The sequence below is a fragment of the Xiphophorus couchianus genome, chromosome 12 (genome assembly GCF_001444195.1).
Source record: "Xiphophorus couchianus chromosome 12, X_couchianus-1.0, whole genome shotgun sequence".
NCBI classification, from domain to species: Eukaryota; Metazoa; Chordata; class Actinopteri; order Cyprinodontiformes; family Poeciliidae; genus Xiphophorus; species Xiphophorus couchianus.
In genome coordinates this window covers 18,298,707-18,311,777 of record NC_040239.1, presented here as the reverse complement: position 1 = coordinate 18,311,777, position 13,071 = coordinate 18,298,707, and the positions used below count along the sequence as shown (strand labels likewise).

The 13,071-nt window shown below is 39.1% G+C and overlaps 1 protein-coding gene and 1 long non-coding RNA gene across 3 annotated transcripts in view; one reads left to right on the top strand and one right to left on the bottom strand.

Annotated features, from left to right (window-relative positions):
- Window positions 1-307: 307 nt before the first annotated feature.
- The window catches only part of homer1b (homer scaffold protein 1b), a 33,660-nt gene continuing 20,896 nt past the window's right edge, over window positions 308-13,071 (bottom strand). For both annotated transcript variants that reach the window (XM_028034540.1, XM_028034539.1), the window contains 4 exons: window positions 5,279-5,435; window positions 4,939-5,049; window positions 4,771-4,851; window positions 308-4,396 (listed from right to left, as the gene is read on the bottom strand). In XM_028034540.1, the coding sequence (XP_027890341.1) occupies window positions 4,205-4,396; window positions 4,771-4,851; window positions 4,939-5,049; window positions 5,279-5,435 (541 nt within the window). In that variant the 3' untranslated portion in view covers window positions 308-4,204. The remainder of the gene's footprint in view (window positions 4,397-4,770; window positions 4,852-4,938; window positions 5,050-5,278; window positions 5,436-13,071) is intronic.
- LOC114154985 (uncharacterized) lies at window positions 9,933-11,895 on the top strand. Its single transcript, XR_003597658.1, has 2 exons — window positions 9,933-11,519; window positions 11,744-11,895. It is a non-coding gene; the product is annotated as an uncharacterized LOC114154985 (long non-coding RNA).

The following is a 13,071-nucleotide window of genomic DNA, read 5'->3' as shown; positions in this document are numbered from 1 at the left end:
AAAATCCTTATAAAATGTATTTATCTTTACAACAGCAATCTGATAAAATAGAAAAATGGAAAGCCTGGTAGTAAATATGTGTTCAAAATATTCATGAGCCTGATGTGGTGAGAGCTGGATTCTGAATGAATGTTGAAAGAAAACTCATAATCTCCAAGTTTTAGATTTTACAAGAGAAATTAAGGTTTTGGAAATCAAATTTGTGTTTTAAAATTAAATGAACAATGTAGAACAATTTATTCCGGTTGTTTTCAAACTCATCTAAGGTGGTCCTGAGGAGGTTTTGCAAACACAATAAAAGGTTAAATAATCTCAATATATTTATTAATCGATATCTGACCAGTTCAGGTTTGCTCAGTTCAAGTAATTCTAAATGTGAAAGTCCTTTAATTTAGCTCCAAATGGGAATCCTTGAATCAGATGCTAAATACAACATGACAGGCAGGCATCAATGTAAACCCTCAGCTTGGGGTGTGACAGAGCGATAGCTACCCAAACCCCTCATCCTGGGCTCGTGCTGCCCCTGGACAAAATGCTGCCCTGAGCAGTGAACTGCATCTACCATATTATCACAGCTTTAATTAACCAGGTGGGCCTCTTGACCTGTTTTCAACCATAACGTTTAACAAAACCTCTTTACCTGCAAACGACCAAATATCACCAATCTGAGAAATCTCGTAAGCCTGAGGTACCTCTTTAATGTCATGAGTTCAAAATTACTTTAAATAGTCAAAAATATTGCCAGTCTTCTCATACCTCTAAATACAATGTTAATACCTACACTGAAATACCATAAGTTACAAAAACAGGAGAATGAAAAGCATTTTATCCACTACTGTACAAAGGCATTCATTAACAATAGCATTAATATTAAAGTATTTCATCTCTGTCACTCCACTCTACACATACATCAGACAGAAAATAAGTAACATTCCCCGTTTTACATGAGTCTTATTCCAGTGTATTAACCTGTGTAACTAACTACAGAAGGTTTCTTAACTACATAATTATACTGTGCTAATGCTAAATGCAAGTCCGTCGGCATATAATGGAGTTACAACGGTGTCATAACAGTGCAAACAGGGCGCTCAGATAGATATAAGACCAGCAGCACCTTGTCGAGATACAGCTCTGTAAAAAAAAAAAAAAAAAAAAAATACAATTTTGCTGACTTTGGAGGGAGAGAATTGAAGATTTCACAGGGCTTCAGAGCTGCTTTTATACAGTAAGAGTATAAAACTTGTAACACGGTGTTATTACATGGTGTTACAGAGAAAAAGCTTTCAGCCGTGGGTTAATACACAACAATAAGTCACCGCAGGGTGTTACTGCTTTTTGATTTGTCCATCCATTCATTTACAATGCCAGCAAGAGTAAGACAGTTGTGTTGTACAGTTTTATATTTATATCACCAGTGTTATATCTTCACTTAAAAGAAAAAAAAGAGAAAAAGAATATAAACTGAGAACGGTTGAATAGTCACCTCTGAGGCGTGACAATCGGTGGCCAGTTTCACTGAGGGTGGAGATTTACAGACATGAGGATGACGCTCTGTAAGCCCTTCGGTTTGCACTACTCGGACCACGCAGGGCTGCCACACAGTAATGCGGTCAGTGGTACACTTTCTGTTGGAGAGGGGGCGTATCAGCTTAATCATGTTTGACCCTTCAGGACGGGCCCACTGAGTAGAGTACCTGATAGAGTTGGTGTTGTATAGAGCCTGTCTTATATTGCTCAGTGTGTGTGTGTGTGTGTTTGTGTGGGTGTGAGGGTGTGTGCAGGCCTCTCTAACAGCACAATGTGCCCAAGTACAGATTCATCTAAACAAATTAGCATACCACTGAAAAAGTCATTTGTTTCATTAAAAGGTGATATATTTCAAGCTTTTATTTCTAATTTTGATGATTATGGCTCACAGTTTGTAATAACACAAAATTCTTGAGAAATTTGGATTGTTATACAAGACAATAAAAGAAAAAAGTTTTTTAATGTAAAAGTCTCAGCAGATACTATCGGGAACCCTTCACAAAGAGAGAAAGACAGTTTGCTGAAGAAGCTGGCTGTTCAGAGCGCTGCATCCAAGAATTCTAATGAAAAGTTAAGTGGAAGGAAAATGTTTGGTAGAAAAAGAAGCATAATGCATTGTAAATGTGCCTCATGAGCTGGAGCTCGGTGCCACAAGTTTGTGTTTGCTATTAGTTGATAACTACAGTTAGCACGATGACAACAATGTGTTGCTAAATATGTTCAAGCACTAAATGAACATCTACATTACTAAGCATTATTCTGGTTTAATGAGATACAAACTATCAGGAGTGGAAGTAAATGCTTTACAATTAAAACTGTTTACTCTGTTTTTGACGGGCAGCAGCAGCCATATTGGTTTCTGATCTTGAGGTTGCCGTGGAACTTGAGGCTTTCCCACTCGAGAAACAATCCCACGGTCGCACTCAGCAACTTCTAAATTTACTAGTTAAAAATCCAACTTCAGGGGAGGTTGCATTTTACACATGGACCTCAGAAAGTTAAACTTTTGAGTACAAAGATAAAGCAGCGTGATAAACAGGAATGAGCTCTGAATTGCACAGAAAAGTCTATTCAAGAATTTATCGAACTGTCTAAATACATTATCAGTATGAGTGTTTGGGGGAGTGAATGCAGTACACTTGAAATATGGTAACCTACAAAATATTTCTTCCGAGTGAAGCTTTAAGGTTGCAGTATAACTCTCTCTGGCTTTGCATTTTCAGTTGTGGTTCAGTATGTTTTGCAGATCTTTTGCAGAGAACTTAATTGGTCAGCAAACCCTCCTAAGAATCTATCAATCTCAGACCCAAGAAAGGAGGCAAAATGAAGGCCATTATTAAAGCAACCTGGGCTTCCTTAACACCTCAGCAGATCTATAGGCTGATTACATCCATGTCACGCAGCTCTAATGCAGTAATTTGTGCAAATGAAAAGAAGAAACCCTCAACCAGTTAGTGAATGCATATTAGACGCAGCATATGGACAAAATATTTATGTATTTAGACTATTTTTTATTGGTCTTATGTAATATTATAATTTTAACTGAATTTTAAGGGTCCCATTTGCTGTAAGCCATAATAATCAAAGTAAAATAAATAAACACTTAAAAAACATAATTCTCTGTGTAACCAAGCTAAATAATAATAAATTCCAGTTAAAATTTTTTTTTTTACTAGTTTAAAATAACTTTTTGTTGATGCAGTTTATTTAGATGCATCTATACGAGTGCACACGATCATATCAAACCTCAGGACACACACGTCACACTGAGTTTGGCAGGAAGACAGGTCATGTCTACTGTGATGGCGGAAGCTGTCTGGATACGAGATTTCTCATTTCAGCTATAGCACTCAAATTTTTGTGTTGCATGAAAAAAGGCCATCTGGAAGATTCATTGCTTATCTATCATATAGGTTTTTGTAAGAAGATGGTGGGGGGGGGGGCATACAGAAGCTAAAAGAAAAAGCTATATATGTATATTTGTCAGACTCCATTTCCCAGCAGCCTCGTAAATCCAGGCTGGGGATGTTCAGCGATGCGGTTGCGTTCCTCGGCAGCCCGGGCTCAAACATGGGTTCTTCTGTTCAAAACTTCCCTGTACAGTGAGTCACTTTGGATCAAAGCATCTGCTAGTTAGAGGACAACATTTTTTGGTGGGGGTGGAGGGGGTTTGGCAGCTTTGGCGCAGTTCTTTTAAGTCTTAACAGCAATTATTTCCACATGACTTTCAACATTTTCCCCTGGAGGGCCGCTTTAAAGAGGAGTAATGTGCAATGTGTGTGTTTGAGTGAATGTTCCGCACTACGGTGCAGCTCTCCCATTCAGACAGCAGATGGCGCCGAGGCACAGTTTGTTTTTATGTGTGTGGCATCTCTACAACTGAGCTTGACCGGTTTGACCGAGTGTACGACAGCCAATCAGAAGGCAAGCTGAGGTAGTCCCTGCATCGTGTTCAACTACAGGAGTGCTTGCAGAAGGTAGGAACCTGATGCCTTCAAGGTAAAAATCAGGGATCAGCTGCCCCTTGTGTTTAAACTGTGAGTGTGGGCAGTGCATTGTCTCAGATTTCTGTGGGTGAGGGTACACGAGGAGTTATGGAGGGTGGGATTGGTCTGTGTGCTGGGCTGTAAATAAATCATCATATGGCTCTGTCTGTGAAGGTCGACACCCTCTGTCTCTAGCTGGCTTCCTCTATGAGACGAGCCAAGGTGTCTCTGAGCTCCGTCAGCTCAAAGATCTTGCCGTCTAGCAGCTCCAGCAGCGTCCGCAGGCTCTTCCTGAAACTCTCCTGCTCTTCTTGGTTCTCCTCCAGTCGTTGCTCAGCTCCTGCTAGCTGCTCCTCCAGCACCCGACTGCGCAGCTCCGTCTCCTGCAGAAGACGAAACTGAGTTATCGAGTGTGTGGGCGTGTGTGTGTGTAACGAGGTAGATGTTTGCTTTTGAAGACACAGTGCTTCATGACATGATTTACATCTCTTGAAATTTTCCACATCCAATTGTGTCTGATGTTACAACCAGTAGTCTGAGGTTTTATGTGACAGACCAACTCGAAGTAGTACAGACAGATTGGTAGAACTGAAGAATCTTTCTTCACAGGTATCCACTAACTTGTGTTGGTTTATCACACAAAATCTCAGGAAAATATATTATTGCTACTGTTCTTACTGGACAAAATGTGAAAAAGTTCAACAAGTGTAAACAGTTTTGCCAGGTACTGCATGATACAAAGGGAAGAGAGGTTTACTTCAAGCTTCTGAGTCAGAGTGTCTTTCTGCTCCATGAGGTCATTCGTGTTTTCCAGTTCTTCTTTTAACTTCTCCATTTCCTGAAGGGGCACAAACATGGATGTGTGATGTTAACTGTAGCTACATGGTGCATTACGTCTCCCTTCTTTACTCTTGCAGAAACTCACCTCTTCTTTATCCCGCAGCACATTCTCCAGCTCCTCTATGGTTTGGTTGAGTTCTGTCTTTTGGGATTTGATCACCGGGGTTTGGTTACTCTGGCACTCAAGCTCTGTCACCTGCAAACACATAGGGATAAGATGGGTATTTTGATTTAGTCACCAAACTCCTGATCTCAATCTGTCTCCCAGTATGCCTTTTTCTTTACTCCCCCGCCCCACCCTCTGATCTGTTTCTTGCTTTCATCTCGACTTCACAGTGTCCCTCCTAAACGAGTGCTCCTATTTGATCAGAATGATTTAATCACACATGAAAACAAACACGCTCCCCCGCGCTCCCTTTGCTCACCCGTTTGTGTAGTCTCTCTGCCTCCTCTTGGTAGGCAGCCAGTTGCTGTTTCCACTGTTTGACGTTGGCCGTGGATTCCAGCAGAGCCGCCGTCAGCTTGGCGTTGTTCCCCTTTAGCGCCTCCAGCTCAGCCTCCCAGTGTTTTGTCATGGCCGGGCTGAAGAACACAGACATGTACAGACCGTGTTTGCAATTAGGCAACATTAGCTGCTTGTGGATGCCAGCTGTAAGCATTGTAGGTAACGAAAAACTTGAACTTCATGGTACGTGGTATGAGTACGCAAAATGAGGTGGAGTGGGATATGAAGATGAATATGTTTGAAAGTGGCTGAGTTTTTCTACAGAGGTGTAAAACATAATTTTGTGACACCTTTTTCTTCATTCTTAAACTAGCATTGCCTGTATGAGCACTGCCCAATAATCCAGGTTATCTCCTGTAGTCAAAAAAAACTTCTTTTAGCTGAGATCAGCTGATTATTGTGCTGAAAATGTCTTAACAGACTTTCCCTCTTTTGAAAAAACAGACTATTCACACACTGAACATCACAACCCATTAAGGAGCCCCATGTGGGATCTGTCGATTTGAACCCATATGATCTCATTTCTTTGAACACCCACACTGTAAAAAAAGTCACTGTAGAATTTACAGTAACTTACTGGCAGCAGGGTTGCCAGCCAGTTACTGTAATTTTTACAGTAAAGAAATTACAGTAACTTTACAGTAACCTTGCTGTAATTTTTTTTTTACAATAGCCTTACTGTAATTCTATTACAGTTTTACTGTGATTTTATTGCAGGGTTGCTGTAATTTTATTACAATCTTACTGTAATTTGATTAGTTTAACTGTGATTTCTTTAAAATAGCACAGTAATTATATAACAAGGTTTCATCACATTTTTATCTAAATAAAATTACAGTAATTCTGTAGTACAATTACAAAAAAGTTGTCATTTTACAGTAGTTCATGAAACTGCATACTTTGCTAGCTTTTAAAAGTTTAAATGTGAACTTGCAACTTCATTTACCAAACTCTCAAAAAAAAAACAATCATTTTCTAGTTAAAAAAATATACATGTATGTTTTAAAATCGCTTTATTTTATTGTCAATTTAAATCTGACAAATTGAAGCAAAACAAAATATAGCATTTTGCAGCAGCAATATTTGCTTGTTACATAGAAGTCAAAGTATTGCAACCAAAGTGAAAAATACTCTGATCTAAAAACATAACTGATACATTTACCCTCATGGTAATATTACATTGAATGCAATGAATTAAATAATCTTTACTAAAACAAAAGTACCCAAATGTCAAAGTTTCCAAGCAAACTGCATGTCAGAATCATAAAAACAATGTTTTACCAGCTTTTGATGTAAAACTTGCGGTCAAAATTCTAAATGTCTGTCGTTTTCTTCCTTTGAAGGAAGGATGGGATCCAGCAATGTCAAATATTGAAGTTACATATTTTTCAAACCTTTATTGGAACCCCAACAGTACATCTCAAACATTTGGGCAAGTTTAAGACTTAGTGAACAGCCAAACAAAACCAACATGGATGAGTTCTGAGTTGGTCTCAGTCCTGAACCTCTCCAGAAATTATTAAACAGTTGCTGGAAGACAAAGAAAGAAAAACATGTTTTAATACATGAGATAAACAGAACATTAAACTGCATTTATGTCAGTTAAAGACAGACAGGTTGAAAAGGACAGATTTAGTGGACAGACACTCTCTGATCTTCCTTCATTGTAGCTGTCCTGTCTGTCTATTAGAAATGGACAAGACAGATACAGCAAGACAGGCAGAGAAAACGACAGACAGGGAGAGAAATGGAGTAAGAGAACTGATTGTGTGTAAATATGTAATTTTACCATTTTAAAAGTTCCACTGGTTCATAAAGGAGGAGAATGGATTCCTGCAGGTTCACTGTTGTCCTAGTGTTTTGCATTACTGAAATAGTTCTCACCTATGAAACAATACTCTAGGTGGCAAAAGGCATTGCTGGACCTGCTGGTGCCCTTGATGCTGTTTCCTGAAAAATAACAATGTTCAGTGATATTAGTTTTAATTTTAACTTAATACTCAGGTACAGAGACATTTCCATAGACAGATACATTCTGATGTCTCTATCCATATACTATGTTTGCAAACAGAGACATCTTCTGTAAATAAAGTTGTAAATAAATAAATTTTGTTTTATGGTGTAAATAAGCACCTTCTGTGCCTATATCTGTAGACCTAAGTTATGGAAATACAGTGAGATGGCAATATCTAATTATGTCTTCCATCCATTAGTCTATGGACAGAAGGATGGACGTTACAGTGAGACACAGACAATTGGAGTATCTGGAGCGGTGAGAGGGGTGAAGGGTTGGTTTTGTCACCCCCCACCAGATGCTGCCCTGGGCGGTCGCCCATAGCAGAATCTGGCTCTGGCTAATTAATCACAATTAATCACTATGCCTAACTGTGTAAGTTTGAAATATAAATATGCACACAGCTGTGCAAACCCCTCTTGCTGCACGCCAACAATTTAAAATCCAAGCAATTATCTTGCATTTGTAATCTCCCATACTCAATAGCAACTAAGAGAAATTTACTCCAGAACACATGGATACAAGTGATAGCAAACTTGTTCAGGAGCCAACTGATGGATAAGATCTATTTTATTTTCTAGTTCTTGGATGCCCCACCTTTTAATAATATCGCCAAGGGCAACATGAAGCCCATATCAAACATGCACATTCTCAAAAAAATGTTTTGTTGTCTCAAACTAACCATGTCTAAAGATTCTTAGTTTTCCAGGTTTTTATATTTAGGAAGGTTTATAGAAACTCAGTTTGTTTTAAACGTTGGTTTAGAAATGTTCCTCTTTATTAATTTCCTGTGATGAGGCGGCACTATATTGTCCTCATCCAGCCAGTGATGACCGGTGTAATTGCGGGCTAGTAAACTAGATGTGCACAAAGTTGACTAAAGACCCAACACAAGAAAGTTGAAACTGTTCAACTCTTGTTGCTGTCGCGGAAAAAGTATTTCGCTGTTCGTAGCTCCCCGTGTGTAACGCGCTGCTGTTAATTAGATAACCCTCCGCGGGAGAGAGACTCTGACGTCAAAATAGATGGTTCGATTGATCTGTGTTATGTAATATTAACGCCTTAAAATGTTCTGGCTAATCGTGTGCGCTAACACGTTAACGTTGACAGTCCTGTGTGCGAGAGAAAAAATATATATAAAAAACAAAAACAGTTGAGGCATCCTACTCTCAAACTACTTCCGCAAAAAGACCAGAATACAGAAATCTGCATATTCTAGGTGAACTAAAAAGCACTTGTGTTGCATAAAATGCTAGCTGAGAAATAACCGAAGTTAGCTTTAGCAAACAAGCGAGAGTAGCTCCATATAACCACATAAAATATATTTTCGTACACAAACACAAAACTGCAATACAATGTTTTTTTAAAACTACTTACCCGGTGAAAGTCATTGTTGGCCCGCCCTCCAGCCTGTGAACGTTCGCCTCTAGCCGGTAAAAATCCCACAATGCAACTGAACATTAAAAATTTACAGTACAGGTGTAAATGTCCGCACGTGATCCAGCGGTCCAATCACGTTCCATATACTTTCCATACGCATTTCAGATCACAGTAAAAAGCTGTATTTTCAAAACCCAGCCACCTTACTGTATTTTCAGGCTGCAGTTTTTACAGCCATTTGTTACAGTGCATGCCATGCCCAGACTAGGCACTGACAGTGACAGGAACAGCAGGATCAATTTGGGATTTGAGTCTGTGTTCATTTACTGTGGTTATTTCCTCCAGACTTTCGTTCCATCAAGGTAAGAATAAACACCAGAACAATTTACCTCTGCTGCTTCTGTTTTATTCTTTGACGTTTATTTACATTTACATGCTGTGCTCTCTCCAAAGCTCTAAATGGCTTCAGAGTGCTTCTTGTGTGATTGTTTATTATTACCAATAAACAGTCACAGCATTATTGCAATTATATGGAGCAAGCTGTTTGGGGATTACTTTAAAAAATCAACTAAAGCTGGGTCGGATCAGAGAAATCATACTAGCTATCACCAGTGAGAGAGTCAAATGTCTCTCTTTTGGTCACTTTTCAGATTTTTTTTGGCTGTGAATCTCATGAGTTGATTATAATCCCAGACTGTTTGCAGATGTACAGATTATGCGATAAATGAGACACTGAATAAATTTACTGAGACAAAGTCAGGCAAGTAATAAAATATTCTTAGTTGAATGCACCAATACAGTTCAGCAGAGTTTAACTGTATGTTAATGGTTATTGTATTATAGTAATAAATCGAGCTGGGATTAGAGGAGCATAATGTGTAACATTATTTAAATAACAGCTGATAACAAAGTTGTTATCTGTGAATAGTTGCATTATATCTAAGTAGGAAGTAGAGTGTGATAATTCACACTTGTACAGTCAAATCAGTTTAATGTTGTAATTTAAACAAATCTAGGCTCAAAGGAAGAAACAACCAAGAGTTAAACAAGACAAACAGACAGATGCAATAAAAAATATTCAAAAGCAGTTTAAACTTCAAATATGTTGACATAAAACATACATACAGTACAGACCAAAAGTTTGGACACAACTGTGTGTCCAAACTTTTGGTCTGTACTGTATATAATTTTAGAAAAATAATGGCGTCTGATTTTAGTTTTTTTATTTAGTAGAGATCAAACTTGGTGAGGAATAACTGTTTATTACAAATTCACGATATCCAAGAAGGTATAAAATTCAGCAAAACCTTCCTTTTGTCTCTATTGTTATCACAATAAGAGGAAAAACGGACAACAGGTAAATTATTATTATTGTTTATGATAATATTTCAGAGAAACAAATTCCTGAATATGACTCTAAAGCAAAGGTGTCAAAAGTACGGTAGATGGGCCATTTGTGGCCCTCACAATGATTTTGTGTGGCCTTCAAGTGCAATTCAAGAATGGAACAAATTTGGTTAGTATGGATATCTATGGTTCAGAGATTCAAGTAGATACTCTTTCTTATCTTTAATGTAGGAATTTTCACTGACAAAATCTTAAAATGATGAATAGAACACAAAGCATTGGATTTTTATGGGCCATGTTTCTTGCTTTCGTTTTGGCTTCAGTAAATAGGACTGAAAGATCCAGTGGCTTTTACTGAAACACTGACTCCATCTCACTCATTAATTAAACTTGGCTAAATACAGCAATATTTAAAGAAACAGATCTCTGTCTCTGCTCCTATTGCTCCTATACTGAGAAGAGACAAAAAAAATCTAGATCAAGGAAATAGGAAACAAACAACCTGAAACATTTAGGAAATTGTATGTCTTTTTTTTTTACAGGGCAAACTGCCAGCCTCCTTTTTATATATCAGATCCCCAATGATTTTCATATTCCATTTATATAAAAAATTATGTAGCTTTGGTAATTTAGAAGGTTGAAGATTTTGACCCTTAAAGCAAAAAGACATTTAATTTATTGAAAGGATAGGTTCAATTTGTCCCAAAGTCACTGTAACAGATCAGAATTTGAAATTCACTCATTAAAATGCAGCTCACTAAATATCTGATCTTGCCAGTATTTGCAAAACTTGAACTTTTTAGAGGCTCGGATACTAACTTGTGTATAAAAAAAGAGACTCCAGGACAGATGGAGGCGGCTATATTCTCAGTTTCACTCCATCCTTTCTCTTAACACACGCACACACACACCCCGTATATCCTCTCACACTGCAGCATTCCTCTGCCGAGCCACAACACCCACTCTGTGAGGTGTGAAAGATGGAGAAAACCCTGATATAATTCCCACTGAACTCCTACAGCTCGCCTTCAGTCCTTACGCAACATCCACCCCGCTCTGCAAGCGTGTCTGCATGTGTGACGCATACGAGGGAGACGGCACCTCGTCCTACACATGCACATGCAAAACTGACACTCAGCCGTACGCTCACACACACACACACGCACACAGTCGGAGCGGCGCTGTCACCGCTCCCGCCAATGTATAAACCTCACACAGCAGCTCGGAGAGGCAGAGAGCGGGCGAGACGTCAAGATGTGAGGATGGAGACAGACGGAGGGAGTGCAGGGACATCAGCGGAGGGAGACAGAGACAAAGGACAAGACGCTGAGACGCTTTATTAGAGGCTGAAAAGGTTGGAGATAGTGGGGGTCGCCTGAGACCATTTCTGGCTGAGGACAGAGACAGAGACACGTGGTGGGTGAGTTAGAAACTGCTATGTTGTTGAACTACTGATTGAAGATGATTTATCATTGCAAAAATAAAAAATAATAAAAATCTGTGCTACTGGGCAGTTTTCTGTTTAATTTTCTGTGTTGCTAAACAAAATTACATGACTATATGTTGTTGTTGTTTTTTTGCTGATTTTGTACATTTGTATACAAAGCAAAAATATTTTATGGACATTTTATTTTACATTTTCAGGACCGAATTGTGTGATTTTTCTCAGAAGTACAGAAATTTAACATGTCCAAAGACAAGTTGTGCTTTAAACTTTTTCTCATTTCTGAATGTAATTGTTGCTACTTGTACATTTTACCAGTATTTCCTCAGCTGTTAATAAACTGTTAACTCTTTGTTTTGTGTTTTACTACATAAAAACATCTTTAAAAGTTTCCTCTAATTCTGAATAAAAAGACTAAAGAGCAAAGTGTAAATGTGTGACACACGCAGGTTTTTTCGCAGCCCTCCCGGGTGTCCTGACCACTGTTGGTATTCAGGTAGGTTCTTCCTCCTCACACAGCAATTCAAGAAAATAAAAAAATAAAAAAATAAATAAAACAGCGAGGCACAGCAGTTGCCATGGCAGCAGAGGAGGAACGGTGGAGACGTCGCAGCGATTTCCTTTCACCCAAACCCACAGCCTGACGCCTACATCCTCCAACACCAGAGGACCATTCACGTGCAACCCAGGAAATCCAAACCGAAAAGGTCCTATAATATCAATAAAAAACATTCAAAACCACTCCAGCGAAGGACCTGCCAAACGCGCCCACATCCTGATTTAAGAAACTCGTCTTTCATCCACTTCTCTCCTCATCTGTTCTCTGCTCCCACATACACCTGCCCACACAGAGCGCTGCGCTGCGTCCCGCAGAGACGAGCGCACATCCAACTCCAGATGTGCCAAGACTGCTCGGGAGGTCTGGAAAATTGACAAAAGTAGCGCTGCAAACACCTGCATTTTTGAGGGTTTGGCTCTGCATACAAAGCATACACACACTCAAAATTCATTCAATGTACGTTTCAACAAGTAGAAATAACACGTGATGAACCTTGTTGTGTAGCTGGTGCATGTAGGAAGATGTGAGTCAGAGAAATAAAAGCAGCAAAGCTTTATGATTCTCACATCCACTGTTGCGGCATATCTGTGAAAATGTGAGTGAGGTTAGCTTGTTACATGCACACTTGCAGAGTCGACCCCGTCTCCCACGCACGCAGCATTAATAGAAACACCAGCAAGGCTGCAGCAGGCAGTGGGTGTCCTCTCCACATCCAGATATCTCTCTCTCTCCCCCCCTCTCTCTCTCTCGCTGCACTGATCTGTGCAGCTTTACATAATGGTAGGGTACTTCAACAACAACCAGAAATCTGTCTGATAATCTCTGGATGTTTATGTTTTCCTGCATGGTCAGGAGTTTGCAAAAGCCTCACTGTGGGCATTAATGTCGTAATATTTTGATTTTGATAAGCATTCAAAGCGTTTGCTCTTAACAGTCAAATGATGATACAACAAACACCTGGACATGAAT